The 23,514-nt window shown below is 44.2% G+C and overlaps 1 protein-coding gene across 1 annotated transcript in view; it reads left to right on the top strand.

Moving 5' to 3' along the window:
* LOC138247253 (ubiquitin carboxyl-terminal hydrolase CYLD-like) overlaps window positions 1-23,514 on the top strand; it is a 357,524-nt gene that overhangs the window by 298,768 nt on the left and 35,242 nt on the right. The window contains exons 5-7 of the mRNA XM_069201980.1: window positions 1,278-1,357; window positions 3,268-3,334; window positions 13,532-13,661. Coding sequence (XP_069058081.1) covers window positions 1,278-1,357; window positions 3,268-3,334; window positions 13,532-13,661 — 277 coding nt within the window. The remainder of the gene's footprint in view (window positions 1-1,277; window positions 1,358-3,267; window positions 3,335-13,531; window positions 13,662-23,514) is intronic.

The following is a 23,514-nucleotide window of genomic DNA, read 5'->3' as shown; positions in this document are numbered from 1 at the left end:
AGGCCTTGCAGTAACCCTCTAACACCCTCTTTTATAGGATCAGCTATTTTCAACTGCCTGCCGCTGTCCACTCATGTCACACTTCCTTTCCATAAGCCCCCGAGACACTTCAGGCACTGGAATTGCTGCTGACTACTCCCTCGCCGCACCGCTCAATTACAAATTTATATTTTATAATGTAGGGAATAACGCCTGCGGATGTTTCTCGGTCTCAGGAAAAATGGTAGTCTGGCTTGGGTAATCCCATTCCAGCTGAATGCTGGCAATACTGCTGCGCGCACTCTTGTGCCCTCTCCCCCAATTACAGGTTACGCCTGATACACTTAAAATTCTTGCATTGCTTGTACTACTCCTCTGAGCGGCTGCATAGACATGTTATTGCAATTAGGGTGGGGTATGCTATGACAAGATCTCCATTGATTGCGCTCATGGGTTATTTCAAAGATATCCCTGATGATGGATGTCGACTGGTGGGCCTGCTATTACTAATAGCAAAACGAAGAGTGGCAATGTGCTGGGGGAGACGTTGGGTACCACGTAAAACTGACTGGCTACATGATGCAGCATACTGTCATGAACAATTGCAAAACTATTGTGACTGTTTGCCTATTGGTTCTCGCCCTCTTGATATTTGGTCTCCATTGGTATCATATCTGGATGTGACAAATGCAGACTCCCTGAGAGCTACCTAGATTTTGAAGAGCTCAGGGTAATACTGGAGATGTTGATTCTGGGTGTGACATAATGGTACATTGTCTCTAATGGTGCAGGATCACTGCTCTTGCTTCTGTTTATCGAATGGATAAGTGCCTGAGTGCCACGCCCTTCCCTACCAATTCACCCCAGTTTCCTTCCCTCCCCACTTCTCTCTCCCCCCTCACCCTTCCTTTCCTGTACCCCTGTCTCCCTCCCGGTTGATGAAGCTGCCGTCACCTCCCCATGTATGAACTATTGACTGATTTTGTCAATGAATGTAGAGCTGCTCTTCAACTTTTGCTCTTGTGGGCGTTTCAATCAAACTTAATAAACATTCTTTTAAGTATAATTTTTAAGAGAGATTTAATTGGTTGACTTACAGTACGGCAAACGAATATCTGGAGTGGATGCCTCCACACACTGAACTATCTCGATCCCTGTGAGAGGATGGTCTCAGTGTAAAGTCACAGTGATTGAGAAGGCTACTTGCTCATTGACCTGATCTTCTCCTCAAATCATAGCTGTCATGTTTGAGAGGATGACTAAAAATGTCGTAACTTACTTTTTTTGTTTCATTAAAGGCACGGCTTTGTGGGGGCTGAGAGTGTGATGAAGCTGCGGAGATCCTTAAGATGTGAAAGCTTTATGACCGAGGAGAAAGGTGAGTTGACCCCTCAGGATTGCAAATACCTACAGGCATACGCCCTGATCAGTTCTACCCATAGTGCCCTTTTACTTGCAGTGTGGGCTCTTTCAAAAGGGGCATGGAGACTTCATTCAAAATCCCACCCTTGTTATGTTGGAGCATGTCAGCTTCAGGCCACTGAATTGTTCTTGTAGTGCCGGATGACTTGTGAAATCTGTCACTCATGGTATTGCTATTAAACTTGTCTTACACTTGCAACAAGGGTGCCATGACTTTGGCTCTACTCTTCCTATTGGAGCAGGATCAAGTCTGATGTGCATAGTCCGGGGACTTGGGTGGCATAGTTGCTAATACCTTGAAGCATTTAACTGGTAAAACATTCTCCTAGCTAACCTTCCCTCTACACCCAGGTTTGAGCATTTAGGTTTTCTCTTAATAGCTCATCCATACCTCTTTGTCTTTCCAATCAGGATAATAGTCAAGCACAGGTCAAAGATTGAACCAAAGGTCCCCACATCTTTTAACAAGCAATATGAAATTGTGCTAGCAGTTCTTTTGCTGGGTCCTACCTATGCGGAAGACGATTGTCTTCAAACATTGGAGAGGGGGCTTATTTACAAGCCCCTTGCGCCACCAGTGCGTCACTTTTTCTATATAAAAAGTGACACACAGGCGGCACAAGGGGCTTGTAAATAAGTCACTGGATGTGTACAGAGTATATTACCAGCACTTGTTGGGATCAATGTGATCTGATATTGTGATGACCTACCTATGGCAAAGAGGATCTTCTTCAAACATTTGGGCTCTTATTTACAAGCCCTGTGTGTAACGTTTTCCCATATAAAAAGTGACACACCGGCAGAGCACAGGGCTTGTAAGTAAGCCACTGGATGTGTGCAGAATATAATAACATCATTTGTTGCTGTCAGTGTAATCTGATATTGTAATGGCCTCTTCAACAATTTTAACCTGGCTCAGGTAAATTTGCATTATGATTTCCATGGCACGTGAATTGGCCCATGCAGCGCTCCCAAGTCTTGTTAAAGATAGGTCGACTGTAGGAATGACAGATATTAGCTGCGGTATAGGAGCTTCTCTTTCAGACATACATAAGACACTGTCCAGCATTTGCCCCCACTATCTGCTAGACATGGATGATCTGAAGATTGGGGAATTTTAATATACTGTTTCATTGCATGTACTAATCCTGGATTTCTAGATACTTTCATTCAGCATGCTTAGCATTTATCATGTATCTCACGATATATCACGTGTGTTAGAGCATAAACATGTGCAAGAACTTTATTCTTAAGGTATGCAAGGAATTGGATGAGAAGTGATAAAGAGGTAATGGTTTAATTACTTATCAGTGACCACATTACCCAGATTCGTCTTCCTCATCTCTAGCGCTTATGACCCTACGTTGCTCCCCATGGTGGTTTATTGCTTTAGTGGAAGTTGGCTTTTGTTAGTCTAGACAGGAGCTAGTATGGAAAATGTATTCCTTTTGGCTGTTTTATTGGAAGGTGACGCTATGGCAGGTAGGTGGCGAAGGAGCATGGTGTACGCAGTGAAGTACTTGTCTCAAACAACTCAATCTACCTATTGAGTAGGTCAAGAAGGAGGAATGAGATTACCATACATCTGTCAGTGTAGCTGCACCCACCATTTTGGAGGACATTCACTGCTGGCACATTTTGCCCAAAATGCTTCAGTCTTTATCTTTTCCTCCTGCACAGAACACACAGAACTAGGATTCAATCATATATTTGAACTCTGATGAACATGGTATGGGTTTGCCAATTGGCTAGCTGGGTGTGTGTGGTGCCACATGTTGCTGTGGCACCAGAGAGCCAAACAGGCAGAAGGATGGAATATTGGAAAACTGAGGACATCACTGAGCATTTTTCTGTCTTTATTTTTAGATCCAGAGGAATTTATCAGCACATTATTACAGGACGTTCTCTCTGTGGAGCCCTTGTTGAAAATCAGGTTGGTGTTGTCTGTCTTTTCCATCACTGCTCTTTTCTATGATCTCTGTACTTGGACTTTTCTGATTAAGTATTTAAAGCATACCTACTATACTCTTCGGCGAAACGAAATATAGGGTACCATAATGACCTAGAAAAGTAAACACAAGTGATTTAAAAAAAACACTGAACTTCTTTGGTTGTAGATATCTTATGATGTAAGCTATGATGCACCATGGCTCACAGACTTCTTCAGTTTGGTTGGTTTTTGGTGTTGTAGTTGATAAGCGTATTTTCAGAAATTCGTGAAGTGTATTCAACTTTAATCAATATTTCACAGACCCTGGCCTGCATAGATAGGTGAGGCCAGTGTAATTATACAACCTTGTTGGACCAACGTATGCACCAGGGATGGCGAAATTCTGTGCCAAGAAGAAGCAAATTACGCAGCATATCGTGGCACATTTTGTGGCACTGTTATTTTATCACACAATAATGCTGTCTGGGCAGAAGTTTGCCTTCATTATTACCCCAATACAGCAGTCAGCAACTTAAATGTGATCAGTTAAACTCTGAAGAGGGTTTGCAATATGTGGCACAGTATCTGTTGTTTTTTATTAGTACCTCTTGGTCTATTTGAGGTAGAAACAACTTTTTGTTGGCATCTGTAAATTATGCAGCAGAAGATCGCTTATGTGGCATGTGTGTTAAATACAAAATCACGCCTAAAGCGTCGCAGCCACATAAATGCATGATTCCTTGAGCACTCGTAGATAGGTTCCACTAGTTCAGAGGTCTTCAAACTGTGCGCCACCCCCTTCCCCCGCTTCCTCTTATTGATATCAAGGGGGACTCCAGGCTATGGTTAACAGGATCAAAGGCAAACATCATGCTGAAAATAGTGCTCAGATGTATGTAAAGAAAAGAGTGGCCATGAGCCATCTGTAACAGCCCATTGGTGACGGCAACAAGTGAAGTTTTTTGGTAGTACGCCAAATAACCCCAAGCATTCTGGCCTCTCATTTCTGATCAATGATCCCACTGTAGACACCTTAGGGGTGACAGGTCAGCCAATCACATTTTGACAATCATTTGTCTGACTGCACTTTTAAAAGCTATAACTGAACATTACTGTTGTGCTTCAATTATTAAATATGCCGCCAAGTGGACCCATTTATTGTGAAACGCCTTCAGTCAGTCCTGGTATTTTATCCAACACCACATTTCATTTTAGGACTTCTAATTTCTCATTTAACATTAAAGGGACTACTTTAAAAATAATTGTATGCAAAGTGATTTTGGTTAAAAGAAGCCAGAACTAGCTGGAGGTGTCAAACATGACATTGTGCCAGTTGTTCAGCTAGGTATGATAATGTGAAAAGTAAAAGGCTAAAATTAACACTCATTAAACGTTTGGCTCCTTTTCTGCAATATTTTTCAGCTTGATTTATCGGATTTATTGTGAGAAAAACGTAGAAGAGAAAATTTGCTTTTGGAAAATTATTTTAGCATGTTCCTCTTGTTCTTATTTGAAATGCCTGGCTTGCTTGCGTTGGTTAGGATTTTTTTTACCTATTGCGAGAAATTGAAAAGCACTACTACAAATCAGATTTGTCAATATTTTGTCGGCGGGTGTGCCAATGAAAATGTCCAGATGTATGATGCTGTGTGCTGTATCTCAAACCCAGGCTGCAAGATGGCGTTCATTACAGAGGCTCTGCCAGCCGAACACATAATCCTGCAATCATCTGGCACACAGCGGTTTTAAAAATGAGATTTGCTCACCTCGGTGGTATCTAGAATCTGTAAAGTATGTACTGGAGAAGTATGACGGTGATTAGTTCGTTTTTTGGAGTGGACAGTTTGGGGGGTGGGGGGCTGCGGCCTGCGGCCTGCTGGCACCCGGCACCCAGGCTTGACTGCTTTGAAACAGTGAAGGCCTCGAGACGGGCCCGGGAGCCGTCGGTCTCCATGCTGAGAGCCTAGGAGAGAGGAACAGCTGTCGCCCAACCCTCCCACACATTTGCAGATCCTCTGGTGCTTGCGCCCCCATGGACAGGGGCTGGTTTTGCAGGCCCGCTGCTTGACTGGCTGAACACAGTCCTTCACGCACTCGCCATGCAGCAGCCACAGAACGAGACAAGGCCGCTGCAACGAGTCCCGCGGCAAACCTAACAGCTAGGCTTGTAGGCGATTGGCCAGTGTCTTGGGACGGCTGCGTGGAGGATCAGCCTGCGTCCTGCTGCCTCCAGTGCGGGGCCAGGCCGCGCTGATGTGATAAGAGCCTTAGCACAGACCCAAGGGCTGGCAGCTCTGCATGCTCCTCCAGGAGTGCATAGGGGGATATACTAGCTGCTGCCCAGTCCTCCTACACAACTGCTGACTTCTTGGTAATCGTGCCCCCGGATAGGGATTTGGTAAACAGGCCTGCTTGACCTACCGGCTGCAGTGCAGCGGACCCTGGGGGAGCACAGGCTGGCCTATATCGCTTCTCCAGGAAGCAGACGGCACTCTCCTGCAATGTCAGTCACCCCCACCCCCACCCTATGCTGCAAGTGCTGCTGGGTGGCTGGGGTTCGACTTGGCTGTCTAGGCACTGGTATATATACCAAGTGGGTTATTGCTGTGGCCAAGGGCGCCCCCTGCACCAACACTTGGAGACTGGTGAGTGTGCCCCCTTCCAATCATACATTGGGCTAAATCACAGGGACTTCAGGGAGAGCTCCTGCCTTGAATGCCATCAATGTTTTGTCTGCCGTATAGCCTGCTCCCCCTATCCTCTTCCTCACTGGGGGGCCTTTCAGATGGGGTGGCTGCTAGTGGCCCGAACATACTAACTGCCAGCGTTCATCATTTTGCCGTCCTTCTAGGGGCCCTCTGCTACATCTGTCACACCGGGACCCCGAGCCTGCTCGTGCCCCCTGGAAAAGAAAATCTGAGGTGTAGCCAGGCTCTAAGTTGATCTGTGCCTTCCCAGCACTGCTTGCCAGACCTGGCTCCCTTCTTCAGGGCCTGGTGGACTGGTGACCACTCTTTCCCATCACCTCATAGACGAACATTGTCAGTCGATCACCTGTGCAACATCGCCAATTTTAGGCCCCCTCATCTTACACTATGATCTTGGGCAAGCACGAGGCTTGACAATCTAAACTTACCTTTGAGGGTAATAGCCTCACCCATCAAGCAGAGCAGGAGTCTCAGCAGTAGGCCTCCCTAGATCGCTCTGAGGGGAGACCCGCAACACCACATTGATTTCAAGGAACTTTTAGTCAATGTGAAGGCCAGTTTAAAAAGCTATTGATGCGAAACTAGACATACTCACCAGTTGCCTTGACCAAGTAAAACAATCTGTGGACAAACATGAAAACAGACTAGACCACCTGGAAAACTGATGCCGACGATGCCCAGGTGGACTCCAAAGAATATCTTTTATGAATGGACAAAATCCTTGAACTTATCAAAGCTAAAAATGAAGACCTCGTAGCAAGGTCTAGGCACAACAATCTCAGGATTACTGGGATCCCAGAATCCACCCCAATTACCAATGGGCCAAGGCCCCCCCCTGCAGGTGCTCCGGCTCACCCCATAGATTCACCACTTTTGAACTAAAGCAATCGCAATGTGGACCTGCAACTTGCCCACAAGTGTCAGTCGATCCAATATCAGAGTAATGAACTTCCCTTTTATCCAGACTTTACCTTGTGGGTCCAGGCCGCCCAACGGGAATTCCTGCCAACTAAAAGACTACTTCAAAAAGCTGAAATTCCATACGCACTCTCATACCCGGTCAAACTATGGCCCATATTTATACTTTTTGACGCAAAACTGCGCTAACGCAGTTTTGCGTCAAAAAAATTAGCGCCGGCTAACGCCATTCTGAAGCGCCATGCGGGCGCCGTATTTATTGAATGACGTTAGCCGGCGTTAGCCGCCGGCGCCGTCTGGTGTGCTTTAAAAAAAACCACGTACACCAGGCAGCGCCGGCGTAGGGGGATATGGGGCTTGGGCGTCAAGAAATGGGGCAAGTCAGGTTGAGGCAATTTTTTCGCCTCAACCCGATTTGCGCCTTTTTTTTTTCACTCCCAACCCCCATAGAAATGACTCCTGTCTTAGCAAAGACAGGAGTCATGCCCCCTTGCCCAATGGCCATGCCCAGGGGACTTCTGTCCCCTGGGCATGGTCATTGGGCATAGTGGCATGTAGGGGGGCACAAATCAGGCCCCCCTATGCCACAATTTTCTTTTTTTTAAAACACTTACCTGAACTTACCTTAATGTCCCTGGGATGGGTCCCTCCAGCCTTGGGTGTCCTCCTGGGGCGGCCAAGGGTGACAGGGGGTGTCCCTGGGGGCATGGGAGGGCACCTCTGGGCTCCTTCAGAGCCCACAGGTCCCTTAACGCCTGCCTTTTGCAGGCGCTAAAAAACGGCGCAAAAGCGGCCGTACGTCATTTTTTTTGACCCGCCCACTCCCGGGCGTGATTTTTGCCCGGGAGTATAAATCCGACGCACATGCCTCGGAGTCGATTTTTTAGACGGGAACGCCTACCTTGCATATAATTAACGCAAAGTAGGTGTCCACGCTAAACAATGACGCTAACTCCATGGACTTTGGCGCTAGACGCGTCTAACGCCAAAGTATAAATATGGAGTTAGATTTGCGTCGAAATTGCGTAAAAAAAAACGACGCAATTCCGGCTCAAACGGAATATAAATATGCCCCCATGTATCTCCTTTGAAGGTAAACCTCATTTTTCACTAATGCAAAATCGGCCCTCAAATTCTCCAACCATGATACCAAAAGTGAGCAAAATCCTAGGGATTCACTGCTCACCTCTGAAGCAACCCCCTCAGTGACAATGACCTGCTGATGCTCTCCATGTACCCTTCACAGAGTAGGGTGAACTGAGATTGAGATCCCTGCTTGAACCGCCGCGACACTCAACTTGAGGGACAGACAGAGAATGCCAGCTGTGTATCCCCTTAGGGGATTCCCCGTTTCGGCAACCCAGCCATACCTGCATGGTTATATGTCTGAATATCCTCTGCCTACAGCGATTATTCCCAAATGTACAATTTAGTTCAGAATGGGATGTTGGAATGGGGAGTGGGATTGTTGCCTTCAACCATGTTTTGGGGTTAGAGCCGGAGGGGTTGGATTTAGGTTGTTCACCTTGCTTGTCGGCTGCTGATGTTTTCTTTCCTTTCTCGGCTCCCGCCACAGTATGCCAACTCACATTCACACCCATTTGCATGTTGCATGCTGTGCTGTACACCTTTGTCTTGATTATTTCCTTATCTTAATACACCATGACCTCCACAACATGTCTCACTTGGAACATCAGGGGACTTAATGGCCACAGGTAAGCCCACTTAGTCCACCCATATCTCACCAGACACCGGGTTGACATTTGTTTTTTACAGGAGCTACACCTCACATAATTGACTACACTGGGTCTGCGCACCAAGTGGTGCAGTGAGACCCACATCTCACTATACTCCAATCACGCCAGTGGCATTGCAATTCTGTTGCACAGAAGGCTCCCATGGCACCTGAACACACACAGCTATAGACAGACATGGGCATTATGTTATCCTAGCAGGCACACTGCACAGGCAGCCTGTGATTTTGTCAGCTGTATATGGCCCAAACACAGACAATCCTGAGTTTTTTCCGTGATCTGGAGGCTGATTGCTGGCCTCGGACCCAGAACTATAATATGAGGTGGTGATTTAAATGTGGCATTGGACGCTGAATCGTTCTGGGATCTCCAAATGTCCACACCCTAACACAGCACAGACACTAAACACGATTATCCAAAACAACTACTTACATGATATAGGGAGGCACACACATGCTTATGGTTTGGAAGGCATTTGTCTCACAGCACACCTTATTTCATGGTCCAGAATTGACTACTGGTTAACTTCTCAAGATGTCCATACGTGGACTACCGGAGTGGCATATTTACCCTGCACCCTCTTAGGTCACGCTCCAGTCATGTTGGAATTGCTGATCCCCTAGGCGGCCTCCCCGTGCCTTCACCTGCCGCCTGCCACCGGGTGCACTGCAACATGTAACGTTAGGCAAGGAGGTGTTGTGGGAGAGAGTGGACTACTTCACACACGATAAGGGCTCCATGCAGTCGTCATGCACACTGTGGGAAGCCTTCAAGGGGGTGATACATGTATTGCAAAATAATCAGGCATTCTAAATGTAATAGGTGGGGGCTTATGCAGCTACAGCATATTATTTGTGCTCTGGAGACAGACTACTTCCTTTCTAAAGATGTGGCCTTACTGGCCAGCATCCGGGACAAGTTGTTGGAGTTCTCTGAGGAAGCCATTAGAGATACTCACTACTTAAACTGTGATGCACAAGCTCAATGCTTTGGGGAGCAGAACTGCCCAGGCAAGACATTTCGGGACTGGTACACACATCGCAAGTGCCCACCTATGTGGATGAATTGTTTGATGAAGGTTCCAACATCCTGTCCACCCCCTTGGGGCTCCTAAGTGTAATGTCCTCCTTTTACTCAAAACTCTACACTGCCACCCCTGTCCATAGCATGACTGATTTGATCACGTACCTAGACACAATCCAGTTGCTGTGGCTGGACCGGGCCCATCGTGCTTACGTAGCCTCAACTATAACCACTGAGGAAATAGTGCAAGTCATTGAACGACTACCCGGGGATAAAGCGCCAGTGCTAGACGGCCTAACCTTTGCCTTTTACAAGGAATTTGCCTCCATGCTGGCACCACACCTCTTAACAATGTTTGAAGAATCATTTTAAATTAGGTCCCTGCCTCCCTTGGTAAGGGACGCTTTTACTGTAACACTTCTTAAACCTGATAAACCAGCCACCCAATGCGATTCCTAAAGGCCACTCTCTCTGATAAATGTTGATAATAATATATTTGTGAAGATCCTTGCAAATCACCTGCTGCCACTGTTGCTCAAAATAGTCATGCCTGATCAATCAGAATTCATCCTGGGCCATTCAACATCATTGGTGAGCCAAAGTTGGCCAAACTGTTGCATGGCTGGAAGATGGAATAACGATATGGTCTAAACTGCCCCTCTCCCTTGCAGGATGAATAGCGATGGCGAAGATGGTCATCACACCCAAGGTCCTTTATCTCTGTTTTTTAGCATGTCTATTCCACTCACAGCATAGTTTCCCAGGCATTTGAAAGCCAACCTTTTGGTGTTTATCTGGGCCGGTAAACAACCATGAGTCGCTTGGGAAATCCTTACCTTGCCACTTGCTCAAAGAGGACTGGGAGCGCCTGATATGACATTATATGCCTCATGCGCTCAAGCCCAATACCTACACTACTGGATCTACCCAACACCATTCCAGCCCCACACGGCCTCACAACCAGAACCAGGCAGCCCTATGGCCACTGACTACAGCCCTTCACATACCTTACAGGGTCCCAAGGACAGACATAGACATAGTTGAATGTGTACACTTGCCGTAGGAGGGTTTGAGAAAGCGCACAAGACTACCTTGTCTCTACACCCGCCAATCCACTTGTTAACCCTCAAATCTCATCATTACAGGACAAGGGTGAGTAGCCTAAACATCATCACTTTCTCAGACCTGTATCCTGAAGACAAATTCATCCCGCCTTTCAAAACCATGGCATTCTCGACTCCCACCATACTTGACACCTTTTTATATTACCAACTCAAGGCCACCTCCTATGCATTACATGGAACATTTCCACCCCCCAACCGTCACTCCCTGCATAACAACACATGCTCAGCACCCCCTCGCCATGTAAATTGATAACTCGCCGATATACCACTATGGAATCCTCTGCACCATTCACAGCATCGGCAGCACACATAGCATGGGAAGCAGACATGAACTCCCCCCATAACGGATAAACAATAGTCATTCTACTGCAGTCAGCTGGAGTTACTCTTCCTAAACTATATATATTGCACTTAATACAGTTTAACTTTCTTCACCGCCTCTACTGCACCCCATTGCAACTATTCAAAATCAGGCTTATCACAGACCCACAGAAGTGTCTCAGATGTGCTTCACCTCAGGCTTCCTTTATTCACCTCGCATGGCAATGTCCAAAAGTGGCAGCTTTTTGGGAGTGTTTTCGGCTATACACAGAATCATAGGGCAGCTACCCCCCTGCGCTCCCCCTGTTGGGTCTGTTGGGCTATGTCAAGGACACAGCGGCCAGCAACCGCTGACTCACCGCCATGCTGCCAGATGTAGGGTGGCCATGAAGTGTGGCCGGAAATCCACTCCCTCTGTATGGGCATGGCTGCAGGACATAACACTGTCAGGAGCAGCTGTTCAACCTCTGGGAGTTAATGCCCCTGTGCTCCAACCCCAAGGACATATGGGAACCTTTTCTCTCCTTTTTACGCCAAAGAAACGCCCCTCACCGTAATCAGGAGAAACAAATCCCAGTGACAACTCTGAACATCAGGGTAATCAAATGACTTTCCCACCGAGTTGAGAGAGCTTCTACACCGACACGCTGTGTTTCCGGTTGTTCACAAACCTGGGCCTGCGGTGCTGCCTCTGTTTCAGTCACATACAATATTTAGTAGCTGTTTTCTGTACCTGAGGGTTCACTTTTTTGGGAAATATTGCAAATGGGAATGTTATGCAGGATTGATTCACTGCCAAGCAATGATTTATGCCGTGGTCCCCTACCTCTCCATTCACACCCTCGTAATTTCCCTCCGTCACCCCGCACCCACTTCCTCCCGATGTGTTGTTACGGCTGTTGTATTGTCCTCTATTGCAATAAATAAAAATAAAAATATATTAAATAAAAATATATTAAATAAAATAAAACTTTTGTCCACTATGGTTTATGATACATTCAAATAGTATCACCTTCAGCAGTTCATACACTCGACAGGTTCTCAGCTTTATGTGGACAAGTTAGCAATAAACGATACAGACATGGTTGCACTAACTTGCACGATGATTTTAAAATACCCCACATTCCAATATTGGATCAATATATTTAGTTCGAATAAGTCACCCACATTAGCTCTCTGTTGTATTCCTCGAACACCTGGCAATCACCTCTCAGAATGTTTAGGTCGATTGCCATTAGGCATAATTTGCAAACAAAATATGAACAAAATGTTTACATAAGCTAAGTGCAGATTGGTGTTTACTTTTCACTAGTGTTGAATGATTTTAGATATTCGGAACTTCTTCCAGTACTCTGAAACATTTCCTTGACAGGGCAGATAGTTTGTGATGACTTGCAGATTGTTTTGTCTTTTTTATTATTTCTAAACTGTGAAGAAGAAGCCACTCCACAGCTTTGTATTCACTTGGATCTTTTAGTATGCCATCAGGGGGTCAGTATTCAACGGCCCCAGGAGGCCCACACTAACGGAACCTTTGAGGGTTAAGATTTAAACTGGGCTACCTGATCAGACTGCTCCTTCGCTTCCCCACCTTGGGTGGACTGATGGACCGCAGAATCGTTTGGGACTGGATTGAAGGTGGCATCCTTAGATCATTCTTCCCTGAAGGTCCTAAAGAGAGCACACATGATTTGGTGCTGTGGTGAAATAATGCTCCTGGTTATTGCGCCAGACTCATAAGAGATTGTCATATGTACTTGCTGCCTTCTGTGCAGTGTGGGACTGGGAAGCACATGTTCCTTTAACGCCTTTAGCTGCCAGCCTAGGCCTTGGTTATAGTATCAGCACACACGCCCTTCCCCCCTCTCAGAGTATGGAAGCACGCTGCACACATCTGACATATACGTCATGCTCAGTCTCCTCCAGGTACCGTGCATGCATCATACTGCACTCACAAAATAGCCCTCCTACAGACATAACATCCTAGACATGCACCCCACACTCAACAAACACCATGGTGTCACCAGGCACCCCACATTCAGCAGATACTCTCCTCAAGCATTGCACTCCTCGTGCATTCTTCGCCCTATTGCTCTTTTCCGCGTGCTTAGCCCATCTGCACTGACGCACGTTAAGGAGTTGGCTGTTTATTATCCTCCGTCAGTAAATACTTGTGTTACTCTGCTTTGCTGGATCCTTTTTCTACAGGTGTCCCCAATTCCCTACAGGCAGGCAGGTGATTAGAAGTACCGAGTTTTTACTGAACAATCACTCTAATTCACGAAGTGTACCTCTTTTTCTACCTTTCTCCACAGATTCCTTAATGTTTGATCTTTACTCATGAAATTACAGGTCAGACAACAAGACCCAGGAGTGTAACAGCTACCAGATCCTCGTGGACAAAGACGAAGCGATAAAGGTGCCTACGGTGCAGTCCCTGCTGCACAGATCATTCCTTTCCTATGACTTGAAGTTTGATGAGGTAAGCACTCAAGAACTCTTGGAAATATGGTGTTAGTTGACTCCCTGAAAGGGTCGGACAAACACACCCTGAAACACTTTGCACCTTATAATACTGCAACGATCATTATTCTGTTCATATATTTCTACCAGAACACCACAGTGCCCAATCTATGGACCTTGTGGAATGGGGTTTGGGGTGGGGTGAGGTGGGAGGGGATGGGGTACCGCCAATGATTGTTAGGGCCCACCGGCCAGATTTACAGAGCAATTTTGAGATTAAAAACCCTGCGATTCGCAAAATCACAAGATGACCACCAACGCAAAATGGTTATTTCAAGTGTACAAACCCATTTTATGCACCATAAAAGTTGTTTACAACCCACTAAAATAGAAACTTGGAAGAGGTGTTCCTTCCCTAATCTCCTCCATTCATCTTTTTACTCACAATCCTATTTGAATGAACTCACATATCATCTACAACAACCATATCAAATGTCTATTTACATATTACTTAGTTAATATATATAATCCTTATTGCAGGACATTTTATGTAAATGCATGGATTACGGCACAAGACTAAATTTATCTACTAATAACCCTGGATTAACCACTAACCTTGGGTTCAAGAGTAGCGTACTACTCACTGTAAAGTGCTTAAAAGCCTCACCCGAGGTACTAAACAATACAATACAACAGGGGAGTGTTTACCAGTTCCGAATTTTTGACTGCAAGGTGGGGTAAAAAAGCAATTTGGAACTTCTTGTATTATTAAAATTCTTTGGAGGTGTATTGCTCTTTGTGCCTTCCAGAATGCTTTTCATTTATGGTTAGGCTAGTGTGATGCCTCTCCCTGCCAGTTCTGCTTCCCTTGAGAAGTGGTTTAGCTAGACCAACTATGTCTGAGCTGGACAGTTGCCTGCCTCTAAAGGCATGATGGGTGTGCTCACTGACTTTCTGTGACTGCAGCAAGGACAACGTCAGACTGGAACTGGAGGAATAAGGTTCTGGATCTGTAAATCCAACAATTTACACTTGCCACAATCTCTTGTGGCCGGTGGAAATTCTTTTTTTGACCCTTTCACCAAAAGTAATAAAACATGTAGAGCGGCAGGCCTGGAATTTTCCACTGAAATTACCACCCATAGATCAAAGCTGATGTAGCAGGCATTTTAGTACTGTCCTTCGTGTCACAGTGATCGTCTAAACATGACAGTTTATACATCATGGTAATCTCAGCACTAATAGTTTGAATGTAGAGTGATGCACTGAAAAGTTATGTTAGTGTGCATCTGTCTTAGGCTACTCACTAAAACATAGGTGGTACCAAGATTACATTACATGTTTGAAGAATTAATCTGTCATTATGTTATATTTTAGAGTCTAAACTAATAGTCTGTATCGAAACAATATTGAATTTCTTATGGTAAATGTTTTAAGTATATGTGCAAAAATAGAGAAATGCAGTTCTGCGTCACATTGACTGAAATTTATTAACAAAGTCATTTTGTTTTAAAGTTACTGTAAAATGAATGCTAATGAAGCTTTATTAATGCTGAAATTCACAGCTTATGTATTAAAATGTGTTTTCTTTGAATGTATTAATGAACCATTTTAATTAATTTGCATTAGCCATATGAGGCCTGTAAGGCCCCTACATTCGTGCAGAAAATGTCACGTTATCTTGTTAACGTGTACCTTTCTTTCAGACTTCGCTCCCATGAGAAGACTAGTTTGGTAATAGATGTCTACTGCTCTACCCATAGAGAGTATGAGAAAGCTTCCTTGGATGTGGACCATCCTGGACTAACAGTATTAACATTTGTTTCAATCTTGCGTGGAAGAATACTGATGGACCCTGTTCTCATGACAGACTTTGGAAACCCATGTTGATGTTTCAGGTTGGAGTTGCATGATTGATTTATATTGGATGTTACCCCCTTCAACATCAGATGGGTTGAGAAACTGATGAATCATTTTACCTTATGAACTTTAAAATAGTGATGAACAGCTGGACTCGGATCAGATCCAGGTCAGATTCCCCAGAGGAGATTCAGCAGAACTTTCCCTGCCATTCTTCACTGCATGCTGGGCCCTTGAATTCTGAGAGGCACTATCCTCTCTGCCCTTGCCCCTTTGAAATGCCCCGCTGAGACTTAGAGATATCTCCCAAACCTAAAGAGGAAGACTCTTTACCGAGTTTCTGATATCTTGACACTTTACTTTTTACTTTTTGTCTACATTAGTTAGTAACCTGTTGCCCGAGATTACCTTTTTCCAAATTCTTTAGCTCTTTTTGTTCTTTTTGCCTTTTGCCCGCATGTGTTCAGCCTTGCACATGTTATTTTCCTGATTGGGTAATCTGTAGGTTTTCCCTTTACCCAACTAAATGGAACTTCGATGATTTGAACTGTCTTGATGTTTACTAAATCAGAGCAACACTTTTTTCCATTCACCAGGTTATTTTACTGATATCCTGTACTGTCTTTGTTGAGTGCCTAGTTCTCTTGATGGTAGTTCCCTTGAATTTATTTCGTCCCCTTGGTCAACCCTTGGGGATTCTGTATCTTTGTCTTTGAGAACTGTCTACATGACTCTGAGCTTAAGTTTGTAATAAAGCTCCTCAACCTTATTCCTGACTGAAGTTTTCTTTGTATGGCTACAGTTGTTATACTGTATACTCTAGTTGGTTTGTATTGACATTTTAATGTTTGGTTCTACCACATCCTTAGGCAGGGTCCAAAGATCCGTTGACCTTGTTGGGCATTAATTCCAGCGGAGGATGAAAATGCCCCAGCAGATCTGGTAGAAGAGGAATGGTCTGTCCCATGAGGAGAGATAACCATTCAAGTCTAATATTAGGGAGATAGGATTGGTCTTATGCGGTTGCCCAGTCTAAAATCTGCCCACCCCAAATTCTGTCCCATGGTCTGTTCCACGACTGATGAAGTTCCAGCGTTGTTCCTACAAGAGATGGGTGTGGGAGTATTAATAGGGTCCTGTGCTTCCATTGCTTTTGGACTGAAGATTGCGGTAAAGTGTGATGTGAACTGTTTTGCGGAGTCACCATGTGTTTGATTGTGGCTCTTGTTGCTACAAAATGTCTGCAGTTGTGGTTGTTGACTGGTCCATCATGGCCTTAGATCCCAGGATAATTTACAACTGTAGAGCACACCTGGTTAATTTATTGTCTGCAGTGAAGTGCTTGTCATGAGACGTCATTGGCAGTGCCAATAGTTTTCCTTGAAGGAGTGAGAGTTTTGGTCAGTATTAACTGAATCCTGAGCATGCATGGAGGATCTATGTGTGTGTGAGCAATTCTGTGACAGGCAATTGCAAAGCGCCTGCATTGCTGAAGGAAGTAAGCTAGTGACCTCATTGTGTGCCGCACTGGTATGGGTCAGTTGGTGTGAAGCCACACTGACATTGATGGACAGTGCTGTATATTGGTTGAGAACATCCAGAGAAAAGGATTGTGGGGTTGAAGTTACTTCCTGATTTGATTAGAAAGTAATTGTGATTATGGAATTTAATTAAAAATGAAGTTCTTTAAAGCATTGAAAAGTGCATTAAAAGGAGATGTGTTTATTCCAGCAAGGAGGATATAGAGACCCAAAGGTACTCCAGGTCATTATGTACCATCTGCAAAGGGATTTCACGCATGTTTGTGGCTTGAACAGTGGTGCAAGATTACTGACAAAGCAGATGCCTTAGCATTTCCCCATTATGAAACCTTTAACTAAGAATTCTAGATAATTTGAGGCAAGCTCTTTATGAGAGGAAGCCCCCTCCGAGGCCTGCGCAACTTCAACGCTTAGTGTTTGGGAACTTGTAGCATGCAGGAAGATGGCAACAAAATATTAGAACAGAATGTAGAAAGCAATAAAGACACTTGAGGAGGCAAGAGGAGATGCAGAACTGAAAACTTGGAGTGTAGGCATAATTGAGGGAGTCAGAATGTATCCAGCTATTTCTAGTGAAGATGGAGAAAGCACCAAATGCAAGACTAAGCAAAAGACAGAAAAAGCAGAGCAGACAACAGATACTGAAGATAAAAAGACAAAGACATATGAAAGTGATTCAGGTAATGAGTTTATAAATTAGATCTTGTTGAATGATCTGCCTCTGTATCATTCAGCTGAGGTAGGAGCAGGATGTGAAGCTGTACAAAATATAACCCTGAATGTGCCTACCTCTTCCAGTTGCACAAACCCTGAGTCAGATAGTATAGGTACACCTACCAATTTAGTGACACAAGTTCCTGAAGCAACTCAAACAGTTCAGAGTTTTGCCACTGTTCACCCTGTGCCAAGTCCAGTTGTGAATCAGATCATGCCATATTCGAATGTGAACCAGATGGTGCAGACACCTTATGTCAATCCGCCTGTGCCAAATTTTGTTCTGAGGAAACCTGTGCAAATGTTTAGTCCAGGTGAGTCAATGCCAAATGTTTCGCCATCAAACAGGACAACATTTCAGTACTGTCTTAACAGGACAGAGTGTAGGAATGACAATTCCTCAAAATCAGGCAACCCATATTGGTCCAGATGCATTCCCGTGACTATAGGTCCCATTGTTCCCTTGCATGCTCCGGGTACGTATAGAATCAATGTACATTCATTAAATGTCCCGACAGTTCCTGATACACCAGTTACATCTGCTGAGGTGTCACCAATTAGTATGCAGAGATCAGTGAAGTCTAGCAACTTGGTAATGGAAAGAACAGGTCCTTTTGCGAGACCAATAACTGCTACACAAATTGCAGATCCAAACCCAATGGCAGGTCAGACAGGTTTTACCCAGGATGTGAGCATTCCTCAGAGAGCCTCACCTTTTTTTTGTGCCAAGACTTGACCCGATCCTGAACGTTAATTTCAGTTCTCCACAAGGAGGAGTACCCTTTAACATGCCAGAGAACATGTTTAACTTTAATGCCCCAAGTAAGCAGGCCATAGGTTCTTCAAGAGCAGAAGTAATGCAGAATAATAATACAAGCACGTAAGGTTTCACTGCGCAGCAGCTAAATGATTGGCTAAATAATCTGAATCTCAGAGGTGCGATTACGTAGAAAAAACTGCAGTGTGAGAGGAGAAGAGACCCCAGAGAGAGAAAGATTAGTGAATGTGCCCAGACTGAAAATGGAATTGAGTGAAATGATATTAGGAACGCTAGACACAGCCCAATTGGAAACATACACAGAATTTACACAGAAGCCGAACTGCGGTCCATGTGCAAACACATTACACAACGTGCAGGATATGCTTATGAAAGTTTAGCTGAAGTAGCTGAGAAATATGATGTGGATTTGGAAAAATCAAAGCCCTTAAAGAGAAGCTAAAGATGAGAGTTTAGCACAAAGGACATAGTCAATATGAGATCCCCCCGGAATGAAATTGCACATTAAAGAATTGATTATATAGATTCAGAAATGGGGAGCTATAGATAAGTGGGAAGGTAGATGGGCAAAGAAAAGAGATCAGAAGAAAGCAAAGCCAAATGTGCCTCCAGCAGGAGCAAATCAAGCAGAGAACTATGTATAAATGCTGCCCATGAGAGAAATACCAGGTAGAGGTTATGTTTATGTACCCTGAAGTAGTAGTGATATTTTGTCATTCACAAATGATTACCCAAGATTGATAGAAGCCTGTGGAATGGTACAAGCAGACACAAAGATTTATGAAACTTTCAAAATGCCTTTGGGAGGATTTGAATATGTTGTTTGACATTGTGGTTCCAAGTGATTTGTGAGTACTGAATGTAAAGTTAATGTTGATTGGCCACACTGTGAACACCCAAGAGGCCCTGTAACGGGTGCACCATCTGAAGAAATGATGAAAAAAGTATTACAAGGTGATTGCACTTTTGAAAAACAAAGGGTCTCAGAAAGATACAGATTGTCAGAGAAATGACAGGACAACACAGGAATCAAAGAAGTCAATTCATGCCTATTATGGAAGATGGTTGCAGGCTTTCAAGCATTTCAGTGGTACAGAAACAATAGAAGATAAAGATATGGGTCATTTCGTGATCACACTTGTGCAAGGATTGAAAGAAGACATAAGTGAAATGATTCAGCAGCATTTGATCGGTTGGCAGAACAAACTGATTGACAATATCCTATGGTATGCAAAATACTGCAGTGATGAATTGGAATTGAAGCAGAAACAGTTCAAAGAGAAGGTTACGATCATGCCATTGAAAGCTGCAAAGAAGTCTAGTCAAAGCCCACAAACGATGGTGAACACTGGTGGTGTGCAAGTTGTGCAACAGCAGGGACTTGAGTGATGAGGAATTTTCAGAAATCCTTCAACCAGACAGCTCAGATGATGAGGATTGCATGCTAGGTGCCTTCTTGGAAGTAGATCAACATGGTCCATATGTAAATGCAGATGTAGTGGATCATCATGTGTCATTTCTGGGTGACACTGGGGCTACACGTTCTACTGTCAGAACAGCAGAGGTATTGAATTTCCCCCTTTCAGGAAAGAGAATCCAAGTTGTAGAAGTTGCAAACGAATAGTTGACCAACCCTATAATGGAATCTGTCCCTGTAAAAATATGTGAGGTCTGTGTTCATCTCCTGTAAGCTACTATGTAAGCAAAATTGTTCTATTAGCTGCACATCTGAGGAATTGCAATCCAAACAAATGAGGAAGATGTGCTCTGTTAAATTGTGGAGCCGTACCCGAGTGCCACATTGTACCCAATGCAGCTATGTAATGATTAGTCGAGATGTTAAAAAAGACAAAGTGATACCTGATGTTTGGGATTTTTCAGGACAAGAAACAAGACTCATTAAAGGAGTTGGGCCTACAGTAATAACAGTGAAGCCAAATGCAGTGTATCCAAAACTCTCCCTTATAACATGACACCTGAGACAATTGCTGGAAGAACTCCACTGACCAATTGCCTAATTGAACAGGGTATCCTCAAAAGAGATTATGAGAAGTTCATGTAACTCTCTCAATATAGGAATGCAGACGCTCAATGGAAAGTACAACATAGTCAAGGATCTGAGAAGAACCAACAAGATTGTTGTTCCATGTTATCCCATGGTACCTGATCCTCCAGTGATTTTATTCCAGATCCCATGTGAAGCAAAATGTTTCACCGTAATTGATTTGTGCCAAGCCCTTTTCTGCATACCAGTGCATGAGGAAAGCCAATTCCTCTTCGCTTTTAAATTCGGCAGTCGTGTTTTGGCATGCTGCTGTATTCCACAAGGGTATACCAAGAGTCCATTAGTTTTTACTCAAATCTTGAAAAAGCATCTGGAGTCACTTAAAATGCCCTATCATTCAGCTTTAGAACAGAAAATTGATGACCTACTTGTGTCATCAAACACTCGAGAGGCATTCAGGAGAGGCACAATTGCTCTCTTAAATCATTTAGGAGGAAATGGACATAAGGTTCGCCAACAAAACTACAGTATTGAAAAAAAGAAATCCTGTACTTAGGTCACCACATTAATAAAGTTGTGCAGAAAGTGGCACAAGAAAGAATCTTAGCAATCATGAAAATGAATCCCCCTGCCCCTCAGAAAGAAGTCCAAACATTTCTGGGAATGGAATGGTTGGCTAGTATTGCCAGTGGATACCAACGTTTTCCCTGTTGGCCAAGCCTTTACAGAGGCTGACACACAAAGACATGTCTGATCGGGTGAATTGTGCACCAAACCAAGATCTGGCATTCAAGACAGTCCCCCAACTGAGAATTACTATGTCATATTTGTTGATGGCTCCTGTTTAAGAGGTAAGGATATTACACTGAGAGCTGTTATGCAGTTTGCACAGTCTCAGGGGTGATTGAAGCCTCCTGGCTTTGAGGAGTCTTTTCTGCCCAAGTAGCCAAATTAGTTCCTCTTACCAAAGCGCCCTGTGTTTCTGAACAGCTGAAAGTGACAATTTTCACTGATAGTATGGTTTTGGTGTCGTTCAGGAATTCAGACAGTTTTGGTCCCAGAGAGGGTTCATGACTTCCCCTGGACCACAAGTCCGCAAAGGTGATAAGACCTATAATTTGTTGAATGCATTACAGCTGCCTGCAAACGTTGTTGTCAGGTGTGCCGCTCATAAGAAATCTACTGACTATGTAACCTTAGGTAATACTGATGCTGATGTGATTGTGAAATATTGTGCCCTAAGCTGTACTTCCTTTAATGGAGAGTGGAAAAAGATACATATGATGAGACAAGTTAAAATGTCCTGTTAACTGCTGTTGATACTTGGGGGGAAGTTAAAAGATTGCAGGAAGAAGTGACAGAAAAAAAGCAGCAAAGTTGGGTTAGAGCAGGATGTGCCAAGAGAGATGAGGATAATAGTTGGGTTTCAAGAAATGGAAGAGCTGTGTTGCCAAATAGTTTGTTGCCACCCATGGCTATACACTATCATGGACAGATATATATAAGTAGAGATGCAATGATCAGAACCTTTAGACAGATGTGGTTTAACCCCAGTTTCACAGTGATTGCAGAAGCTGTGTGCCACATGTGTGTCACATACATGCCAGCAGATGAATGTAGGAAGATGTACAGTTGTTACATTGAGTCATATAGGTAGATCAGGAGGACCATTCAACAGGATGCAGCTGGAATTCAAGATACATCTTACACAATGCATGTATTTTCTCTAGTTGGGCTGAAGCCTTCCCGACCAGGAGAAAAGATTGTCTCACAGTAGCAAAGCTTTTACTTAGGGAGCCGATACCAAGATTCAGCTTCCTGACTTCTCTAGAGTCAGACCAAGAAACCCAATTCAACAGTGAGCCCCTGAAACTAAAATGTGCAGCATTACAAGTTGAGCAAATAATACATTGCAGCTACAGACCTGAGGCTTCTGGACTTATCAAGCAAGTAAATGGCACTCTGAAAGCTAGACTGGTGAGAGTATGTGCATCCACCACTTTGAAATGGCCAGACGCATTGCCTCATGTCTTGATGAGTATGAGCAGGATGCCCGACAGAAAGACTGAGTTGTCCCCTCATAAAATTATCATGGGGAAGGTCGTGAGATTGCCACCAGTACCTGCAGATGCACTTGTGATTATTACAGAAGACTTGGTACTGGAGTATTGAAAAGGACTGGCTGACGTGGTTCGTTCAGGTTGGAGAAGCTATAGCACAGCCGCAGAAGGAGTTTTGCCAAGACCTATGTCTAGGCGACTGAGTAACAGTGAAAAAGCATGTAAGAAAAATATGCTTGGAACCGCGTTGAAGAGACCCTCATCAAGTAGTTTTGGTGACTACCACAGTGTGAAGTGTGCTGGTCTCCCTAACTGGGAACATGCGAGCCACAGTCACAAAGTTCCAGGTCCCCAAGATGATACAACACCTGTTCTAAAAGGGTCGGTTACAGTTAGCGAAAGGGATCAAGTTAGTCGAGCTGTTCAGGTTGGTCAAGTGGCTGCTACAGCACAAGTACAGTCTGAGGGGGGTCTGAGAGAGTCAACTACAGTGGTTGGTACAGAAGGGTTGAGACAGAATCATTTGACTCATGCGAGCTCAGATGCCGACGAAGGACCAATTGCTGTAGTCAAAAGAGCTGTACCAGGAGACTATTGTCCAATTGAGCAAACAGTGCCAGCTGTACAAAAGCCTTCTACTATTGCTGAGGAGACCGAAGAGCCAAGTCAAAGTGACAGTGATGCTGAGGGTCAAGTAAATTAGAGATCAAGGAGAAAGAGAGTACCAAGCCAAAATGCTCAGCATCTGAATGGATATATTTTTCTGCAAATGACTGGCAGACTTTTGCTTTAAAAATTTGAATACAGTTTAATATTCTTAAGTTCAAAATTGCGGTGAAGCCGAACTTTGATATCTCATTGCCGCTTGATGAAAAAACACTTGATGAACAAAGGGAGGAAAATCACCTACCATA

The sequence above is a fragment of the Pleurodeles waltl genome, chromosome 7, assembly GCF_031143425.1.
Source record: "Pleurodeles waltl isolate 20211129_DDA chromosome 7, aPleWal1.hap1.20221129, whole genome shotgun sequence".
In the NCBI taxonomy this organism is placed as follows: Eukaryota; Metazoa; Chordata; class Amphibia; order Caudata; family Salamandridae; genus Pleurodeles; species Pleurodeles waltl.
This window is presented reverse-complemented; position numbering and strand designations above follow the sequence as displayed.